Source organism: Macaca mulatta, chromosome 1 (assembly GCF_049350105.2).
Source record: "Macaca mulatta isolate MMU2019108-1 chromosome 1, T2T-MMU8v2.0, whole genome shotgun sequence".
NCBI classification, from domain to species: Eukaryota; Metazoa; Chordata; class Mammalia; order Primates; family Cercopithecidae; genus Macaca; species Macaca mulatta.
This window is the reverse complement of record NC_133406.1, coordinates 223,726,093-223,747,845: the sequence shown is the minus strand read 5'-3', so window position 1 is coordinate 223,747,845 and position 21,753 is coordinate 223,726,093. Positions and strand designations below refer to the sequence as shown.

The 21,753-nt window shown below is 51.9% G+C and overlaps 1 protein-coding gene across 1 annotated transcript in view; it reads left to right on the top strand.

Moving 5' to 3' along the window:
- Positions 1-14,838, top strand: part of PADI3 (peptidyl arginine deiminase 3) — a 38,898-nt gene extending 24,060 nt beyond the window's left edge. Inside the window, exons 10-16 of the mRNA XM_001089024.5 lie at positions 2,160-2,267; positions 3,462-3,613; positions 5,312-5,456; positions 5,567-5,669; positions 9,117-9,196; positions 12,399-12,524; positions 14,579-14,838. Coding sequence (XP_001089024.2) covers positions 2,160-2,267; positions 3,462-3,613; positions 5,312-5,456; positions 5,567-5,669; positions 9,117-9,196; positions 12,399-12,524; positions 14,579-14,812 — 948 coding nt within the window. The 3' untranslated portion in view covers positions 14,813-14,838. The remainder of the gene's footprint in view (positions 1-2,159; positions 2,268-3,461; positions 3,614-5,311; positions 5,457-5,566; positions 5,670-9,116; positions 9,197-12,398; positions 12,525-14,578) is intronic.
- Positions 14,839-21,753: the final 6,915 nt, after the last annotated feature.

Sequence of the window (21,753 nt, the reverse complement as noted above, 5' to 3'; positions counted from 1 at the left end):
GGCCTCTCTCCAGAACTTTCTGCAGACCCAGACACACGCTGATGCTGGATTCAACACCCATTCACCCACCGGATCTGGGCTAGGCACTGGGCTAGGCCCATAGGGGTGGCACAGGTGTGAGACACACACTCCCTGCCCTCCACAGCTGAGGTCAGTGGTTCTCATCAAGAGGCGATTTGTCCCCAGGAGACGTTTGGCAGTACCTGCAGACAGCGCGCAGGACAAGTCCCCACAATAACGTAATCCAGTCCCACGCATCAGTAGTGTCGAAGCTGAGAAACCCTGGTGTGCAGAATGATGGCTACAAAAATACCTACTCCTACCATCTAAGGTGTAGCTCGGGCAACATGGTGAAACCGTCTCTACAAAAAAGTTAAAAAATTAGCACGGCATGGTGGCGTGTGTCTGTAGTCCCAGCTACTCTGGAGGCTGAGGTCAGAGGATCACCTGAGTTTAGGAAGGTCAAGGCTGCAGTGAGCTGTGGTTGTGCCACTGCACTCCAGCCTCGGCAATAGAATGAGACCTTGTCTCAAAAAAGAAAAGAAAAGAAAAGAAAGGAAAAGGAAAGGAAAGGAATGGAACGGAACGGAAAGGAACGGAACGGAAAGGAAGGAAGGAAGGAAGGAAGGAAGGAAGGAAGGAAGGAAGGAAGGAAGGAAGGAAGGAAGGAAAAAAAAGATCTAGGGTGCAGAGGCTGTACCAGCAACACACCAGCAGGGTTTGGGGGATGCAGCATCACCTCTGCCCAGGGAATCAGTGAAGACCTCCGGGAAGGAGAGCATCTGAGCTGGGCCAGACTTGGCAGATGGGTGCACATGACTTCTGCCATTTACACAGCATTTTCTGCAGGCCAGGCATAGCATCATTTCTCGATAACCTCCTGTAAGTCCACCATAATTCAGGAGCTCTTAGGGGAGCATGACTGGGCCACAGAGCTGGTACAGGCAGTGCTGGGACTCAGGCTGCCAAGTACCAGGCTGTACAGGGTGGTGATCCTGGCAGAGACCAAGCATGCGCAAAGGCCCAGGGTGGGAGGCAGGAGAGAGAACGTTGTGTGTTCTCCTCTGTCAGGGCATTGGTTCTGAGAAAGGCAAGGGTTGAGGTGGGAGACCTTGAACGCCAAGTTAAGGAGCTTTCCTCTTGGCTGGAGGTCAGTTCAGTGAGAGGGTTTGGGGCAGGACTCTGGGGCAAGATGGGCTGGGATTTAGTGTTTAGAGCCTGGCTGTTCCACCAACTGACTTGCTGTGAGCTTTGGGACAAATATTTTTTAATTTTTATTTTTTTAATTAATATATTTTGAATTTATTTTTCTTTTTGGAGATAGTGTCTCTCTGTCACCCTGGCTGGAGTGCCATGGCGTGATCACAGCTCACTGGCAGCCTCGAAGTCCCGGGTTCAAGTGATCCTCCTGCCTCAGTCTCCTGAGTAGCTGAGACTACAGGTGCAGCCATCAGGCTCAGCTAATGTTTTGTAGGGATGGGGTCTTGCCATGTTGCCCAGGGTTGTCTCAAACTCCGGGCCTCAAGCAATCCTCCGCCTCATCCTCCCAAAGTGCTGGGATTATAGGTGTGAGCCACCACACCCAGACTGGACAAATAATTAGACCTCTTAGTTCCTCATTTTCCTCATCTGTCACATGGGGTGATTATGGCACCCACGTCAAGCGTGTCATGAGGATGAATGGAGTTAATGTTTATAAAGAGTTTAGGGCAGGACCTGGATGTGTAGTTCATTCACACTGGGCCATCTTTTCCTCCAGAATCTGAGGGGTCAGGACTGACCTGGGCACATTTGTGGGTCTCAGAAGGAGGCATATTTGTATCCCCACAGGGTCCCTCAGCCCTGTCCAACTCAGGCCACTGTGGGGGTTTCTCTGTGTTCACCTGCCCTGGCCCAGCACTCATGGGGACACCCCCTCTCGTTCACCTCCAGCTTCTGTCTTGCTGTGTGACCTTAGACAAGTGCACCCCCTCTTTGAGCCTCCAGCCCCTCCTCCAGTCAGCAGGCACCCTGACCTCGGTCCTCTCCACGACCAAGCGCAAAACATGCTTGGGACAGGGGTCTTGGTGAACAGTCTGCACACAGGGCTCAGAGCCGAGCCAGCAGGGGCAGCTGTTGACTGTCACAGCTGTGCGTCTCTCGCCTCTCCTCACTTGCAGGATGAGATGGAGCTGGGCTACGTTCAGGCGCCACACAAGACCCTCCCGGTGGTCTTTGACTCCCCAAGGAATGGGGAACTGCAGGATTTCCCTTACAAAAGAATCCTGGTGAGTGGTCCCCGGCTGCAGCCCACCCCTGAGAGCTGAGAGGCCTTACCCCAAGGGCCACAACGGGGTGTGGGGTACAGAGGGCAGCGGTGGGAACTGTGCTCTTTCGGGATGAGGGTAGGGTTGCCAGATAAAATGCAGGAGATGCCCAGTCAAATGTGAATTTCAGACAAGCAACAGGTTAACTTTTTGGTGTAAGTATGTCCCAAATACTGCATGGGATATACTTACACTAAAAAAAGTTGTTGTTTATCTAAAATTCAAAGTTAATTGGGCATCCTGTATTTTTATTTACTAAATCTTGTAGCACTAAATAGGGGAAGCAGGATGGTGCACCTGTTCAGAACACAAGCTTTAGAGTCAGAACAACCCTGCTCCATTACTTACATGCTGTGTGATGTTTCGTGAGTTACTACCACACTCTGAGCCTTATTTTCCTCATCAGTAACAATGATATTTAGGCCCTGGCCTCACAGGTGTTTGTGAAGCGTCTCATCGTCACAGTACCTGCATGGAGGGAGTGTGTGTGTGCGCGCACCACCGTTAGCTGCTATCATTATTGTAATTAAAAAGGATAACAGGGAAGGCGATGGTTGCTAACTGGGACCTCCTGAGAAAAGAGGAGTGACTTGCTTGGTGCCATAAAGAACAGAAGACCCCTCCAACCCCCTCACTGATTACACAGATGCTAGGAGCTCTCTCTCCTGACCCTTGATGTTGTTGAAGTTCCTTCTGAGAGATGACCTTGGGGAGGTCTCCCCTTCTGTAGAGTTCAAAGACAGAGGCCCAGAGGCCCATCAGCAGCCTCTTGGTTCCCACAACTGGCCACTTGGGCTGCCACTTGCCCTTGGTCTGAACTTGGCAGGAAGGCTGTGTAGGTAAAAGGGTGGGGTAGCCATAGCCTCAGGCTGCATGTCCGATGCGGAGTGGTGGAGCGACCAGAGCGCCCCCTGCTGTCTTGCCGTGATAAGGCAGCAAGGCCGAAGAGTCCGAGCACTTCCCAACTTGGCCTGCTGTGCGTGCACGAAATTTTGACTAGCTCAGATCCCCCACCCACCGCCAATGACTCTGTATTTCCATCTGAAGAATGGATGGCCTTTCCCACCCTCTCTTGAAGGAGCTCAGAGCCCAGCAAGTTGGTTCAGGCTCTTCCTGGTACCCTCCACCCCCGCCTAACTTGGTTTCCCTCTCCAGGGTCCAGATTTTGGTTACGTGACTCGGGAACCACGCGACAGGTCTGTGAGTGGCCTGGACTCCTTTGGGAACCTGGAGGTCAGCCCCCCAGTGGTGGCCAATGGGAAGGAGTACCCCCTGGGGAGGATCCTCATTGGGGGCAACCTGCCTGGGTGAGAGAGTGACAGGGAGTGGAGTTCCTGGGGTGGAGGCTGAGGGTTGGGGGTGGTGATGATGTTGGAGCAGGGACCATTCCACTCCTTGAAGAGAATCAGAAGCAAGGAGTGATGAAATTATACTCCCGGATGTAGCGGGGGTGGTGGGTGTTCACCAGACACGGTACACACTTATCTCGGGGACTTTGAAACCAGAGAGCAGAGACCTAAGAGATCATTCGGTCCAACACTTTTATTTTACAAGTGGGCCCAGAGAGGGTAAGTGAGTCACATAGAAAGCAAAGTTATAACTAGACTCAGGTTTTCTGATTCTGAAAATAAATAGATGATACTAGTAATAGTCAATTAATAGTAACAGAAGAAGACCAGGCATGGTGGCTCACGCCTGTAATCCCAGCACTTTGGGAGGCCGAGGTGGGCGGATCACGAGGTCAGGAGATCGAGACCATCCTAGCTAACACAGTGAAACCCCGTCTCTACTAAAAATACAAAAAAAAAAAAAAAAAAAAAGTTGAGCGTGGTAGCGGGCACCTGTAATCCCAGCTACTTGGGAGACTGAGGCAGGAGAATGGCGTGAACCTGGGAGGTAGAGCTTGCAGTGAGCTGAGATCACACCACTGCACTCCAGCATGGGTGAGAGAAGGAGACTCTGTCTCAAAAAGAAAAAAAGTAACAAAAGAAAAAGTTTCCATTCCCAACAGTCCTGGGAGAAAACACCTTTAGGTCAAAGCTTGTTCATACGTATTACCATGTAAATGGTAATATCATTTTTTACCATTGGTAAAAATATCATTTTTACCAAAACAAATGATGTGTTGTTCAGTAGTGACACAGGGGTGCTGATGGAAAAGGAATCCTATCATATTGGTTACTTGCTGTGCACTAGACCAAGACATAGAGCTAACCAAATGCAACAAAGCTGTTAGAACAGACTTGGGATCAAATAATGAATGAATCCAGAATCAAGCTTTGCAGGGGACTCACTGCCCTCAAATACATAATCCCATTGAAAGAGGAAGCTGGACCATGCCCTTAGATATATTTTCCTAAAGATTGAACATAGGGGTGAAATCTGTCTCTTGGAGAATGAGGACTTGGTATGAGGGTGGTTCTGAAGATTTTCCTGGATGGTGGGACCTGGTGGGTCATTGCCCTGGTGTGACCGACCTGTCCTGAGTCTGCCTCATGCAGAACTCACTTTGAGTGGAATTTTAAAATATACATATCTGACTGGGCACAGTGGCTCATGCCTGTAATCCTAGCACTTTGGGAGGCCGAGGTGAGCAGATCACTTGAGGTCAGGAGTTGAAGACCAGCCGGCCAACATGGTAAAACCCTATCTCTAGTAAAAATACAGAAAAATTAGCCTGGCCTGGTGCACGCCTGTAATCCCAGTTGCGTGGGAGGCTGAGGAGGAGAACCCCTTGAACCTGGGAGGCGGAAGTTGCAGTGAGGCAAGATGGTGCCACTGCACTCCAGCCTAGGTGACAGAGTGAGTTTCCATCTCAAAAATAAATGAATATATATATAAAAAATAAAATATACATATTTATTATCTTTCCTGTTTATAAAAGTAATGCATATTTTTTGTTTTTAAAAAAATCAGATATTGCAGGAATGCTAAATTCTTGTCATTTTATTTTTGCATGGAGTCTTTGTAGTTAAGCGACTTTTTTTTAACCTCGTGGGTCCCAGGTCAAGTGGCCGCAGGGTCACCCAGGTGGTGCGAGACTTCCTCCATGCCCAGAAGGTGCAGCCCCCCGTGGAGCTCTTTGTGGACTGGTTGGCCGTGGGCCACGTGGATGAGTTTCTGAGCTTCGTCCCTGCCCCCGATGGGAAGGTAAGAACGTGGTGCATGACATGTCTTTCCCTGGCATCTGGGGCAAGAACTGAGCTCCGGGGCGCCACACCAAGGCAGGAGGCTCAGCCGAATCTGTTCTCTGCACACAGGGCTTCCGGATGCTCCTGGCCAGCCCCGGGGCCTGCTTCAAGCTCTTCCAGGAAAAGCGGAAGTGTGGCCACGGGAGGGCCCTCCTGTTCCAGGGGGTTGTTGGTGGGTAACAGCGCCATGTCCCTCCTTGCAGCTTGCCTGCCCCTCACCCAAATTAAGACACATTATGGCTTGAGAGGGGGAGGGCAAGTTTTAAAGCAGGGGTGTGTCCCCAAATTCAGGGCTTCTCACTCCTACCCCCGCACCTTTGCTTCACCAGATACCACTGCCCACAACTGGGGCCAAGCTGAGGCGGGGAGCGGGGTGATGGAAGGTGGGCATGGACTGAGCAGGGACATAGTGGCTTCCCAGGCAGGCGACCAATGCAGTCACGCTGTGGAGCTTTAATGTTCTGCAGTCACTGTCCTGAAATCCCCCTTTTTTTCTTTTTTTTTTTTTTTTCTTTTTGAGACGGATTTTCGCTCTTGTTGCCCAGGCTGGAATGCAATGGTGTGATCTCCACTCACCGCAACCCCCGCCTCCCGAGTTCAAGTGATTCTCCTCCCTCAGCCTCCTGAGTAGCTGGGATTACAGGCATGCGCCACCACGCCCAGCTAATTTTGTGTTTTTAGTAGAGACGGGGTTTCTTCATGTTGGTCAGGCTGGTCTCGAACTCCCGACCTCAGGTGATGGGCCCGCGGTCAGCCTCCCAAAGTGCTGGGATTACAGGTGTGAGCCACCGCACCTGGCTGTCCTGAAATCTTAATTCTGTTTTGTGAGGTCTGATGGATCAATGGAGCGTCTATGGGGCTTGGAGCCTCTGCTCAGGCACAGTCCTGTCTCCTAGCCTCCCTGCCTCCCTGGCACAGATTATGTGCTGCCTACTCCTGTGCTCCCTGGAGCCCCAGTGCCAGGCCTCCCCATCTCTGTCACTGTCCTGAGATGCTGTAGCACTGTGCCCCCAGCAGGAGCCTGGGCATGGGCACATGTGCCACTCAGCATCATCATGGCATCAGTCGTCCCTGCCCTGCAAGGGCATTTGGTGGGCAACTTGGGAGGGGTAAGTGTCTCACCCAGCCTTGCTCAGGTACCCAGCACATACCCAGAGGCCACAATACTCTGGAGGTCGCCCATTTGCCTTGGCTTGGGGTGGCGGGCCTATGGGAAGGAGAGATGCCAGGCTGGACCTGCTGGCCCCATTCCAGGGCACAGCATGTGGGTCTCACAGCAGAGGCATGCCCAGGCACAGCCCACGGGGAGCTAGGCCTCCACTATGAGGCCCACAGGCCAGGCCCTGACACCAGCAAGGGTCTGCCCAGCCCCATGCGTGTCCCCAGCAAAGTGCAATGTGAAATAGCAAATAAAAACCATCCTGAAAAGTCAGGAGAGAGATTCGGGGAGAAAGAAACAGCTTTATACTATAGCACCTTTAATGGTACTCTTTTCTCTGCTGTTTAAGCAAGGAGCTGGCATTTTCTTTTTCTTTTTTGAGACAGGGTCTATCAGCCAGGCTGGAGTACAGTGACATGATCTCAGCTCACTGCAGCCTCAACCTCCCAGACTTAAGCGATCCTCCCACTGCAGTCTCACGAGTAGCTGGGACCACAGGCATGCACCAACACGCCTGGCTTTTTGTATTTTTTGTAGAGATGGAGTCTCACCATGTTGCCCGGGCTGGTCTTGAACTCCTGAGCTCAAGTGATCTGTCTGTCTTGGCCTCCCAACGTGCAGGAATACAGGTGTGAACCATTGTGTCTGGCGAGGGCCCCTTTTTTTTTTTTTTTTTTGCACTGGAGGAATTTTGAGAGAGAGAGAGCTGGCTGGACTGGAGTCATCATCTGGCAAACTTGCTGGAACGGTTCTCAAATTCATTTCCTTTCTAGCCCCAGTGAGACTGCATGAATCCCAGAGGATCCTCCCTTTCTTGGTGACCCCAGAGGCCACAGGGCAAAGACCCTTTGGCATGCAGAATCGTAGGTTTTCTTGGCCCCATGGCCTCAGGGGAGGCATATAGCATCCTAGACCAAACACAGCTCAGAGAGAAAAAAAGCTCCTTTAGAACTTAGATGCTCCCAGGTATAATAACTTCCAAAGTCCCCTTGCTCTCTGTTTGCTAGCGTTAACTTCTTCCAACACAACCCTGGAGACCTAGCAATAAAATGGAAGAGAAATAGTCTTTCTTGATCCTGTTGCTCCCAAAGGGACCCTGACTAGACTCTGGTGAACCTAGAGTAAGTCTTAGAAATCCTTAAATCCAAATGATGTACCAGGCAGGGAGAAATGCCACCTTCATCTTTCCTGGGAGAACCATGTTCATGGTGAGCAAGACCCAGGAATGGGTTGAGCAAAGTTACTCCAACCTGCCCAGCTGGGAGGGAGCGTGGGAGAATTCACAGATGGCAGACCACAAGCAGCCACCCCACCCTCGAGGGCTGACACTCAGGCAGTGACTGTGGCGATTTTAATTATACAGACACAGGGGCCAGGGCGCTTATTAGGCACCTCAGTGTGCCAGGCCTCACGCTGTGTGCATCACACGTGTTATCTCATTTGATCTCACGAGAGCCTGGGGGATGACCATCACCCACCTTTCTACCCAAGAATGTGAGGCTCAGAGAGGGGACGTCACTGGCCCAGAGGCCTCAGCAAGATTGCAGTGGAGCTGGGACTGGACCCCAGCTGCCTGCCTTAAACTGGGGTGAAGCGGGTGTTGGGCCTGCAGATGGGTCCGGGCAGCCCTTCCTTTCCCTTGGTCAAGGCTTGAGGCCCTGTGCGAACCCTGGGCTTGGGTTTGAATCACAAGCCCCTACATAGCCTACCTGTGTGACCCTGGCCAAGTCTTCTGACCTCTCTGAGCCTCAGTTTTCTCATCTGTAAAGTGGAGATCATAATGCATACCTTGTGGGGGTCACCATGAGGGTTAAGTGAGATGCTGAACGTGGGCACTGCCCTCCGGGCCTGCTCATGGTAAGCGCTTACTGAGTGGCAGCCATAGGATTGTGTGCCATTGACTCTAGCCTCCCCTTCCCTGTCCAGTCTCATCTCCATGGGCACCCCATCAGGCTGAGAAAATCTGGGCCCCTGGGAGGTCCCCATTTCATGCAGTCACTCCTGGAGGGCAGGGTTGGGGCCTGATGGTGTCCGAATCCCAGGACTGGCTGGTTCGCTGCTCAGTGAACCTAGAAAACCTGACTCTGATGGTGGGTGGGTAGGCAGCAACTGACCCAGCTCCCGGCTCAGCCAAAGCAAGAGGAGTCCTCATGCAGTGCCCTCGGGCGGTTGTAAATTTCCAGTGAAAGGCGTTACCACTTCTGGTGAACTCAAATAAAGGTCTAAAGTTCACCCCGCTATGGGAACCAGACCCTCCCACTCCTTACACACCCAGATGTGCACAATGGCCAAGACAAGCTCAGATAGGTGGTGCCCACCCAAGGCCCGGGAAAGTCAGAGGCTGCTGACTCGGCAAGACCAGTAGCTGTGAACTTGGCTTCTGCCTGTCTGCTTCCCTAAACACGGGGTCCTCATGTTGGTGCTGTCCATGTCCTTCCCTTTCATCTCTCTCCTTCACAGATGATGAGCGGGTGAGGACCATCTCCATCAGCCAGGTGCTCTCCAATAAAGACCTCATCAACTACAATAAGTTTGTTCAGGTACAAGGGCTGTGGTGTACCTGTGGGCTGTGATATGGGAGCAGGTGGGCCTGGAGGCAAGGATGGGATACGGACATCTAAGGCTCACCGTTCATGAAAGCTCAGGTTAGAACAGGCCCAGACAAAGGGGCCCCCACACTCTCCTTTGACCCAGGAGAAGTGAGGGGAGCGAGGCATGTGTATGAGAAGAAGACAGGCATTCCAGGCAGAGGGAACAGCACAGGCAATGGCCCTGAGGTGGAACGAACAGGCCTGAAGTATTTTAGGACAAGCCAGGAGGCTGATGGGGAGCCAGAAGAGGCCAGGTCACATCACGTGAGGCCTCGTAGGCATCGCTGGAACTTTGGCTGTGACTCTGAGTGAGATTTGAGGCCATTAGGGGATATGAACAGAGAGACCAGTCTGACTCATGCTTTAAAAGATCTCTCGGCTGGGCGCGGTGGCTCTTGCCTGTAATTTCAGCACTTTGGGAGGCCGAGGCAGGCAGATCACAAGGTCAGGAGTTTCAGACCAGCCAGTTTGAGACCAGCCTGGCCAACATGGCGAAACCCCTTCTTTACTAAAACTACAAAAATTAGCTGAGTATGGTGGCATGTGCTTGTAATCCTAGCTGCTCAGGAGGTTAAGGCAGGAGAATTACTTGAACCTGGGAGGCAGAGGCTGCAGTGAGCCAAGATTGCACCACTGCACTCCAGCCTGGGCGACAGAGCAAGACTCTATCTCGGAAAAAAAAAATTTCTCTGTTGCTGTGTTGAAAACATATATTCTGTGGAGGTAAGAGGTGACAGTAGATTCCAACGGGAAATACATGGCACCCGGAGCTGTATAACTGCAGAAGAGGTTGATAAAGGACATATTTACAAAGGTACAGGCAGGCTCAAGGAAACTAGCAAAGGACTGTTCAGTATCCCAGGCTAGGATGAGCGGGAAGTGTTACCACCCCTACACCTGAAGGAATGAGGGAAGGGAACTGTTCCTGGAACCTGGAGAGGCCACCAGGATAAGAGGCTGTGAGACAGGAGATGTGACAGCCAACCCACAGTGAACTGGAGGGAGGGAGCTGCAGGGACAAATACCTCAGCTGTATTCTCCTCCTTCTTTGCTCCCGTTGGCTCAGCCCAATCAGGAGCCAGAGGGCACTGGAGTCCTTGATTCCTAGGGATCAGCCTCCCCATGCACAGGGCAGAGATGGGTGTACAGTGTTCCTGAAGGGCAAACAGAATTTCCCACATAGGGACTGCATGAGTCGAAATCCTCCAAGAATGTCAAGATGGGGTTAAACATGTCAGAGTTTTATTAGTGAAAATGCCTGTGTGAGGAAATAGAGTGGGAGCCAGAGAAGACTGGGAGACCCCGAGTGAAAGAGAGAAGGAAGGTGGGGTGCACACACCCTGTACTGCATACAGCCTGGGGAACCTTCAGCAAAGCTATGGGGGATCCCACCAGCCACAGTCGGCCACTAGAGGAGTCCCTCGTCTCTCAGAAATGGGTCTGCCTGAGTGCACTATCACTCTCAGCCATTAGCTAGGAGCAGTCAGTGAGGTGTGACCTTAAACCCAGGAAGGGCTTCAGAGCTGGGCAGCAAGCACCCTTGGTCAGTTACACTCCCAAGTTGGAGGTGTGCAAGAGGAGTTATCATGGCTGCCACGTGGGGCAACGGCAGAGACCCCATAGGAAGCCATCGCGGTCCACCAGGCTGGAGTGGGTGGCCTTCAGACCAGGTGGGAAGGGGGCAGATTGGGAACAGATGGCAAAGGGGGAAGGTAGCACCCACAGGACTTGCTGATGAATTGGATTTGGAGGAGGGGACAGGAGACATCAAGAATAACAGCAAGACTTGTGGCCCTAGGCCGGGCGTGGTGGCTCAAGCCTGTAATCCCAGCACTTTGGGAGGCCGAGACGGGCGGATCACAAGGTCAGCAGATCGAGACCATCCTGGCTAACCCGGTGAAACCCCGTCTCTACTAAAAAATACAAAAAACTAGCCAGGCGAGGTGGCGGGCGCCTGTAGTCCCAGCTACTTGGGAGGCTGAGGCAGGAGAATGGCGTGAACCCGGGAGGCGGAGCTTGCAGTGAGCTGAGATCTGGCCACTGCACTCCAGCCTGGGCGACAGAGCAAGACTCCGTCTCAAAAAAAAAAAAAAAAAAAAAAGACTTGTGGCCCTAACAGCTGGGTGAACAGCGGTGACATGTACTAAGCTGAAGAACCCTGGGGGAAGAAGCGGGGTAGTAGGGTAGAAATTAAGCGTTTCTCTTTGGATGCATCATGTTTGATGAGCCTGTTAGACACCCACGTGAAGATGCTAAGTAGGCAGCTACACTCACATGTCTGAGCTTAGGAAAGAGATGGGCTTTATAAAGAGGTTTAGATTAGCCAGGCATGGTGCTGGGTGCCTGTAATCCCAGCTACTCAGGAGGCTGAGGCAGGAGAATCACTTGAGCCCAAGAGGCAGAGGTGGCAGTGAGCCAAGATTGTGCCAGTGCACTACGGCCTGGGTGACAGAGGGAAACCCTGTCTCAAAAAACAAACAAACAAAGAGGTGGGGAGATGCACATTTGGGAGTTGTCACTGTATAGAGGTGTTTTAAACCATGAGACAGGCCGGGGGCTGTGGCACATGCCTCTAATTCTAGCACTTTAGGAGGCTGAGACGGGCAGATCACCTGAGGCCAGGAGTTTGAGACCAACCTGGCCAACGTGGTGAAAGCCTGTCTCTACTAAAAATACAAAAATTAGCTGGGTGTGTTATGGTGGGCACCTGTAATCCCAGCTACTTGGGAGTCTGAGGCAGGAGAATCGCTTGAACCCAAGAGGCGGAGGTTGCAGTGAGCCGAGATCACACCACTGCACTCCAGCCTGGGAGACAGAGCAAGACTCCATCTCAAAACAAACAACAACAACAACAACAACAACAAAAAACCATGAGACAGAGTGAGATCCTCTAAGGCATGAGGGATGTGAAGAAGAGGGTCAAGGACAGAGCACTCTGAAACACTCATTTTTAACCTTATGGGGTAGAACTGTGAGGGGTGGACACGGGATAGGCATATTTTGACAAAGGGGCACGCAGATAAGGTCTGTGTGGACAATGGACCTATGGGCACTTGGGTATCCTGCCTCTCCTCAACTAGACATGATGCCTTGAGTGCCCCCAAAACACACTGGCAAGGTGTCCCCAACTCTAGCCCTCCCCTGCCCCCAGAGCTGCATCGACTGGAACCGTGAGGTGCTGAAGCGGGAGCTGGGCCTGGCTGAGTGTGACATCATCGACATCCCGCAGCTCTTCAAGACCGAGAGGAAAAAAGCAATGGCCTTCTTCCCTGACTTGGTGAGGCCACCACCCATGACTCCAGACTACGCCAAATCAGGCTGCAAGCCTCTAAGCCCTAGAGGGGAAAAATGTTTGGTCACAGTCGTATTTAGGATTGTGGTGGCCAGTGGGGGTGGCAGGGAGAATCAGGGGTCCTGTGGTGCTCCTCAGAAGGGCCTCTAGCTGGCTGACCATCATGGTCCCTGTGGAATGCTTGCTGGCCAAGCCCTGGCCCAAGGGGCGTCAGGGAAGGGGACCACTTGACATTTGTGGAGTGAATGAATGATTGCATGAGGTCACGTGTGCAAAGCACATGGCATCAGCTGGGAACCCAGATGCTCATTCTGCTTTCTTCGTCCCAGCTTGCAGCTCTTCATTCATCCCACATATATTTAGGGTTTCCTGTGGCAGATGCAGAGATGATTAAGAATGCCCGCTGCTCTCAAGGGACTTTCAGTCTAATCTGTTGAGAGGGAAATTCTCCCCCTCTCTGAGGACATGTCCCAGTGATCTATTTTGTAGGATAAGGCGACGTGGCAGTTTGGAGGTGAAACAAAGCACTTCCAGCCTAAGAGGTAGAACTGGAGATCCAAGAGGCTTCATGGAAGAAGTGGCCTTTGACTGAGCCTTGAGGGCTTTGCCGCTGATGCTTCGCCTCTAATGCTTCTAAATCTTTTTGTTTGTTTGTTTTTTGTTTTTTGAGCTGGAGTCTCGCTCTGTCGCCCAGGCTGGAGTGCAATGGCGCGATCTTGCTCACTGCAACCTCCGCCTCCAGGGTTCAAGCAATTCTCCTACCTCAGCCTCCTGAGTAGCTGGGATTACAGGTGTGCACCACCACACCTGGCTAATTTCTGTGTTTTTATTAGAGACAGGGTTTCACCATGTTGGCCAGGCTGGTCTTGAACTCCTGACCTCCAATGACCCACCCGCCTCAGCCTCCCAAAGTGCTGGGATTACAGGCGGGAGCCACCGTGCCTGGCCTGCTTCTGAATCTTGAGCTTGCATTTGAAACACCGGACAGGTGGGGCCCCACCCCGCGGTCCTGATTCAGCAGGTCTAAGGCAGGGCCCAAGGCACTGCTGCCTCGCTAACAAGCGCCCAGGTGGTGCTGATGCTGCGTTTTAGAGGAACACAGTTTGAGCAGCACTGCTATAGGCCACCCAGCTCCCCTCTCCACGCCTCCCCACCTCCATCCCCTAGAAGAACTCAATTTGCCATTGTCAGAGCCTTGAGGGGAACCTGTCCACACCACTGTTGCTTCATGCCCCCCTTTTTCCTTCCTCTTTTCAGGCAACTTTTTGCCCTCCACTTGCAAAGCCTCTTGCCACTCCCCTTCCTTCCTGTTCGAGGCTATCTTGTAATTATATATGTGCCCCAAGAAGCTTGTGCAATGATTCAGGTTCTTGTGTTCACAAGAGAGAGAGTCCTACTCAAGCCAGCTTCAGCCAGAGGGAGTCTTAATATAAGGACACCAGAAACCTGAGGGCAGGATAGCTGCAGCAGAGCCTGGAATCCTCTCTGTTTCTGTGTCTACATCATTCATTCTCTCTCTTTCTCTCACCCTCTCCATCTCCTACTTCCTCTCTCTCTTCTTCCAGCTTGGCTTCCTTTGCTTCTCTGTTCCTGGGGACAAAGATGAGTATGGCCATGCACAGAGACACTGACACGGGCAGAGACCGACTAAACTCTCCCATTGTCAGTTTCAAATTCCCGGGAGAGGGACTCTGATTGGTCCATCTTGGACCAGCTGTCCTCCCTGGCCCAATCAGCTATGGCCTAGAAGGTTGGGATTCTATAGCACAAACATGGCAGCTGCCACAATCCACAATTCCAAATTCACATTAGGGCAGTTTCCAGAGGGCGTTGCCAGAGTGAGCTCTGTAGATGCTCCCAAAGGTACCTGGCTAAAGTGTTCTTCCCAGCCCCTTTAGCCAGTTACCCTCTCATTGCACAGGAAAGGGTGAGCAGCTATTGATAAGACTGCCTAAAACACAAACCTAGGTCCTGCAGATAGAGTAGAGGTGTGAGGTGGGAGCCCAGTGATGAAGTTCTGCCTCCCCTTCGGACTGCAGGTGAATATGCTGGTGCTGGGGAAGCACCTGGGCATCCCCAAGCCCTTCGGGCCCATCATCGACGGCCGCTGCTGCCTGGAGGAGAAGGTGCGATCCCTGCTGGAGCCGCTAGGCCTCCACTGCACCTTCATTGATGACTTCACTCCATACCACATGCTGCATGGGGAGGTGCACTGTGGCACCAATGTGCGCAGAAAGCCCTTCTCCTTCAAGTGGTGGAACATGGTGCCCTGAGACAGCTCCCAACCACCATCCTGTCCCCCTGGGGCGGGCATTGGCCCAGGTGGTGGAGACAGAGACAGGCCCCTGAATGATAAGCACCAAGAGACCCCAAGGCTCCAGATGGAACACTGAGGGTGACCGTCCCTCTCAGAAGCCTTTTCCCTGGAAGTGTCCATGGTGACCGTCCCTCTCAGAAGCCTTTTCCCTGGAAGTGTCCATGCCTCACCTGCAACCCATGTGGTTCTCAGACTTGAATCTTCTTGGCCCCACAAAAAGAAGGACCTCATTTCTTACAGCCTCTCCGTGATTCAACACAACCCATGGAGATGTCCCCTCCTCACTCTGAAATCATCTGTTTGGGGACAAATCCACATTGGGGTCTAGAAACATCCATGTATCTCATCAGCCATCTTGTCCTGTTTATCCTAACAGAGGAAAGATCCATGATTCTGCTTTGGTCCAATTGCTTCCTCTCTGCAGAGGAACAACCCTAAAACCAGATCACTCCACACAGGACAGGCAGGAGAGATTCTTCCTGAAGCCTCCCCCATAAAAAGGGAGCTGTGGATCCACTGAGATCAGGGCGGGACCATCTTTCACCCTGCCAAGTTCCTGCCCAGATGTTGACCCTCACCCAGCATGAGCTGTCACATGGTATGAGCTTCTAGATGCGTGTGGAAGCAATGAGAATTGTCCCTTAGCCTTATAAACTCCCCATCATCTGACATGCAGAAATCCAGCTTTGTCCAGAATCCTCCTGGAATTTCTTGGAGATGAAATTATCTGGGGGATTATTGGGTACTGGGAAGACTGGGTACAAGGGTGAAAAATATCTCCCATAATACACATGGTTGACTATGGTGATCCACCTTGTGATGGTTAATATTAGGTGTCTGGAGAAGGATGCTTCATTGGCCCTGGGACCTCTCTCTGCAGGAGGAGAGACCCCTGCCTCTCCTCTGGATTGGTCCCAGGCTCTCTATTGGCCTTTGGTCAGCGTTTCCGCATAGCTGCAGAAGAGGGGGCTAAAGGGACTGGATCCACCAAGACAGTTCACGGTGGGAAAACTCTGGGAATGAACCACTGAATTCAGGGGATGGCGGTTGGGGGGGCGGTTCTCGAGATGTGTGCCAGCTACACGTGTATTCTGTATGGGTCCAGCTGCGTTTCCATCACTCGCTAATAAATCAACAGAAACACAAATGGCTTGGCTCTCATGTTGACCCTTCTTTGAGCTTAGAATGAGACAGCAAAGAAAGAGGACTTTCTTGCAGCTGAAGCATTTGCTTTCTTGACCCCCAAGAATTTGGGGCTGACAACCCAAATTTTGATAAGACTGAGATTGCCTTGCCTTGGCCAGAAGATAGGTTAGGGCTGTCATGGACAGTTGTGATGATATGGACACATAAAAGCAAGCCTGGGGGTAAAATGCTAGGCTACCAGGACAAGTGAGCATGGCCGGGCTGTGGAAGGAGGGGCAGTGGGGAGCATGTGGAGGCCTTTTGCATGTCCTTAGCAGCATCCTCCTTCTGCCTGCAAGAGGCTGCAGGAAGCCTTACTTCAGAGCACTCGGGCGCTGTCCCTCTGCCCTCCACCCTCCCAACCCCCTTATTCTCTCTCAAGGTGCAAAACACAGAAACACACTCAAGCTCACCCCAGGCTGGGTGGCTAGAGCTGTGCAGGTTTCTCCAGTGCTGCCTCCTTGCCATAGATTACTTAGGTTCTCTGAACAGATTCCCGGTGTCCCCTCACATGCCCAGATTTTGACAAAATAAGCTCCCTCCCCCATTTCCCCCAGCAGGAGAAGCTGAGACAGATGAAGAGGCTGAGAACATCTTATTTTCTGAAAGGGTTTGGGGAGGGAAATGTGACTCTCTAGAAGGCAAATGCCTAAAATTCGGAGAAGAGGGATGAGTTTCCAACAGGCTTTTCTCACTCTCAAGACTAAACACAAGACTCTGGGTGGACCCAGCATAAAGCCCTGGAAACTTCTTGCCTCTCAAAGTTGCTCCGTGTGCTCTAGGTTGGTGTGGGTGGGGCAACCTAACCCAAAGGCGGACGAGAAGCAAAACAGTTGAACACGGCATCCACCTGTCCACACAGCAAAGGACAGGGTCAGTGCATTACTTTTCGAAGGCTGCTATAACAAATTACCATAAATGAAGTGGCTTAAAACAACACAAATGTATTATCTTATGGTTCTGGAGGTCAGAAGTCTGACATGGTGTCATGCTGGACCTCTACTGACTTCAGTAGAAGCTGGGCATGGTGGTACATGCCTGTAGTCCTAGCTATTCGGGAGGTTGAGGAAGGAAAATTGCTTGAGACTAGGAGTTTGAGGTTACAGTGAGCGAAAATCACACCACTGCACTCCAACCTGAGTGACAGAGTGAGACTCTTATCTCAAAAAAAAAAAAAAAAAGATAGGGATGGCACCATGTTTGAGAGACCAAAGAAGAGACCTGGAGCCAGTGACCGAGACAAGGTTTATTGAGGGGACTCATATACAGGGCAATCCAGTGGTGGTGGGCTGGACAGGAGAACCACCTCTGCTTGTAAAAAGCATGCAGTTGGCAAGGCACAGTGACTCATGCCTGTAATCCCAGCAGTTTGGGAGGCCAAGGCAGGTGGATCACGAGGTCAGGAGTTCGAGACCAGCCTGGCCAATATGGTGAAACCCCGTCTCTACTAAAAATACAAAAATTAGCCAGGTGCAGTGGAGGGCACCTGTAATTCCAGCTACCCGGGAGGCTGAGGCAGGAGAATTGCTTGAACCCGGGAGGTGGATGTTGCAGTGAGCCGAGATGGTGTCACTGCACTCTAGCCTGGGCGACAGAGCAAGACTCCATCTCAAAAAAAAAAAAAAAAAAAAAGGTAAGAAAAGCATGCAGTTTATATAGCATTTTCACTTAGTACTCTCACCCTAACAACCTCCTCCTGGCAATCTTCATTTCACCCATAACAAAGGGCCTCAATTCCCGTATAGCCTGCATTCTATGAGATAAGCGGTGGATCCCAATGTTCCTCACAGAAAAGAAATGAGTCTCTGGGTTGGGCACTTTCCATAGCTGGGAATCCCAAATGCACATTCGTCATAGACTGTAAGGTCATTCTCAGAGTATGCTTCAGTTAAGCTGTTGCTGGCAGTGCGTCTGCCATACACATGGCTCTCACTGAGCTAAAGTCAGCATCTCGGAAGCGGTGGTTCCTTCTGGGCTCTAGGGAAGAATCCTTTTTCTTGCCTTTTCCAGCTCCTAGAGGCTGCCTACACCCCTCAGTTGCTGGGCTTTTCCTCCATCTTCAAAGCCAGCAGCGTAGTAACATTTTTGTATCTTCCTCTGACGGATTCTTCTGCTTCTTTCTTCTACTTGTAAGGACGCTTGCGATGCCCGTGGGCTCATCTGGATAAGCAAGGCTCACCCACCATCTCTAGGTCAGCTGATGAGCGAACTTCATTCCATCTGCAACCGTCATTCCCTTTTACTAAGAAGGTCATATACTCACGAGTTCTGCAGATTCAAAAGTGGAAATCTTTGGAGTTTTTCTGCTGATTCGAAAGTGGAAAGTGGAATTTTTCTGCTGACTACAGGCAACCAGGTCCCGATTGCCCTTTCTGGCCTCCAAGAGTGAGACCATACCCGGTCCCCTCTGAAATCCACACAGGCAGCAGCAGAAAGATGCAGTCAATGAGCCCTCACTCTGGGACTGGTGTTCAGTTCTGGACCCTCAGCTGGGCTGAGATCTGGGATCCCACAGATGCAGGCTGGGTGGCTCCAAAAAGCACTGGAAGCTGCCCCTACCAGGCCTGGGGTCAGGGGTCACCTCCACTGGCCACTGCCTTCCCAGACAGCTGCCCATGCCACACTTCCTGGTCCCTTCCGGGGCCTGGTTCTCAGGCCTGGAAATCCCAGGGAGACTGGGATGAGGCTGGGTTCTTGTGGGGAAACTTCCCCTTCACCCTATTGTGGTTCCTCTAACACCGTGGGCAACCTTGACCAGGCCTGAGGATAAGGGAAGACACCCAGCTGGCTCACCTACTCCCAGCTGGCTGCCTGGAACCCCTCGGAGTTGGACCATTAGTTGCTGAACTTGTACTCTGTAGCTGAGCACTTAACCTGTGTGAGCCTCAGTCTCCCCCTCCATAAAATGGGCAAAATAACTGCCTGCCTCATAGAGCTTGCATGGGGATGAAGTAGGGTAACTCACAAGACACACTTAGTGTTAACAGCACAGTGCATGGTGCATAGTAAGTGCTCAGTAAATGATGACTGTTGTTACATAACATCCCCTAGCCCTTCCTCAAGCATCTGCTGTGTAGAACACTCCTAATCCCCGCACTTTAATAGATGACAAAGACCTTCTGAGACCCAGAGGCGAGATGAGGGAGGTACGGAAGGGACAGCTGTCCTGGCTATTCTCAGATCATACCCTGCTTGTCTCAGCTGTGTGGGAATGGCCCAGGTGGAGGTTCCTGCCCAGACAAGAAGCTGACAAGCAAGCCCGTCTTTCTTACGGGGATTTGCAGCTCTGGGCGGCCCTGACTCATGCTTTCTTCAAATTTGGAATAAGTAGCTGCAGGGCTTCGGCAGGCATTGCCCAACCCTGTGGCCTCCTGCGGCTTCCAGCAGCCCAGGAAAGAGGGCCCTGGGTGAGGATGGCTGGAAAGGAATTCTGGATGGCTGGACAGAGTCCGTGGGACCTGTCACTTCCTACAAAGTCTCTGTCATCCCAAGTCCCCTCCAGCATAATGACGGTGAATGCAAGCATTGTGCCAGCAGGTACCGAATGCTCCCCGAGCACCATCTGATATACCCCTCACAGCATGCCGGCAGGCAGCTATTATTATTGCTCTCACTTTATAGACAGGGAAACTGAGGCTCAGCCACATAAAAGAGCTTGCTCTGGTCACAGAGCTATTAAGTGGGGGAGACAAATTTGAGCCTAGACACGTGACCTCTGTACCCTGGGTTCTTAACCAGTCACACCAGTGGTTCTCAACCCATCTACACATTAGAATCACTTGGAAGGCTATTAAAACCTAGCAGGGCCGGGCCCCCACCATCAGAAATTCTGTCCGGACATTGGGATGTTACACAAAGTAACTCGGTGACTCAGGTGTGTAGCCAGGACACGGCAACACTTTGGGAGGCCAGGCGAGCGGATCACCAGGAGGCCAGGAGCTTGAGACCAGCCTGGCCAACATGCCAAAACCCCGTCTTTACTAAAAATACAAAAATTAGCCGCGCATGGTGGAAATTGCCTGTAGTCCCAGCTATGCGGGAGGCTGAGGCAGGAGAATCACTTGAACCCAGGAGGCAGAGGTTGCAGTGAGCAGAGATCATGCCATTGCACTCCAGCCTGGGTGACAAGAGTGAAACTGCCAGAAAAAAGAAAAAGAAAAAAAAAAGAAGTGGCCAGGAAGGCCTTCAAGGGAGGTGGCATCTCAGGCTGGGCGTGAAGGATGGGGAGGAGCCAGGGAGGAGAGGGTAGCTCGTGCTATGCCCTGAGTGGGGACTGGCTCCATGTGTTCCAGATGCTGGCCGAAGGCCTCTGGGGTGGGGTGTGTGGGCTCGAGGGGCATGACATTGGATAGCATGAATGGAGGACAGGTCCCTGTCTCTGGGGTCTGGGAGGCCCCAGCGATGAGCATGGCTGCCATCTGATGCAGTGGAAGCTCTCTAAGCAGGGTGTGACATGAGGTGCTCAGCATTTTTTAAAGCAACAGTCCCCAGCGTTTTTGGCACCAGGGACCGATTTTATGGAAGACAATTTTCCAGGACATAGGGAAGGTGGGGATGGTTATGGTTTCAGGATGAAACTGCTCCACCTCAGATCATCAGGCATTAGATTCTCATAAGGAGCATGCAACCTAGACCGCTTGCATGCACAGTTCACAAGTGGGCTCGGGGTCCTAGAGAATCTAATGGCGCCCCTATCTGACAGGAGGTGGTAACGCCCACTTGCCTGCTGCTCACCTGCTGTGAGCAGTTCTTAACAGGCCTCAGACGGGTACCAGTCTGCAGCCCTGTTTTTTTGGTTTGTTCTTGTTGTTGTTGTTTTGAGACGAGTTTTGCTCTTGTCCAGGCTGGAGTGCAATGGCACGATCTCGGCTCACCGCAACCTCCACCTCCTGGTTTCAAGCGATTCTCCTGCCTCAGCCTCCCAAGTAGCTAGGATTACAGGCATGCACCACCACGCCTGGCTAATTTTGTATTTTTAGTAGTGACGGGGTTTCTCCATGTTGGTCAGGCTGGTCTCGAACTCCCGACCTCAAGTGATCCACCTGCCTCAGCCTCCCAAAGCACTGGGATTACAGGCATGAGCTACCGCACCCAGCCTACCCTGTTTCAAAGAATGCTTTGGGCTAGGCGAGGTGGCTCAGGCCTGTACTCCCAACACTTTGGGAGGTCGAGGAGGGCAGATCACCTGATGTCAGGAGTTGGAGACCAGCCTGGCCAATATGGCCTGTCTTTACTAAAAATACAAACATTTGGCTGGGCATGGTGGCTCATGCCTGTAATCCCAGCACTTTGGGAGGCCGAGACGGGTGGATCACAAGGTCAGAAGATCGAGACCATCCTGGCTAACGTGGTGAAACCCCATCTCTACTAAAAATACAAAAAATTACCCGGGCGTGGTTGCACATACCTGTGGTCCCAGCTACTCGGGAGGCTGAGGCAGGAGAATCGCTTGAACCTGGAAAGTACAGGTTGCAGTGAGCTGAGATCGTGCCACTGCACTCCAGCCTGGTGATGAAGTGAGACGTTGTCTCAAAAAAAAAAAAAAAAAAAAAAAAATCACCTGGGCGTGGTGGCGCGCACCTGTAATCCCACCTACTTGGGAGACTGAGGCGGGAGAATCGCTTGAACCAGGGAGGCAGAGGTTGCAGTGAGCCAAGATCGCACCACTGTACTCCAGCTGGGGTGAGACTGAGCAAGACTCCATCTCAAAAT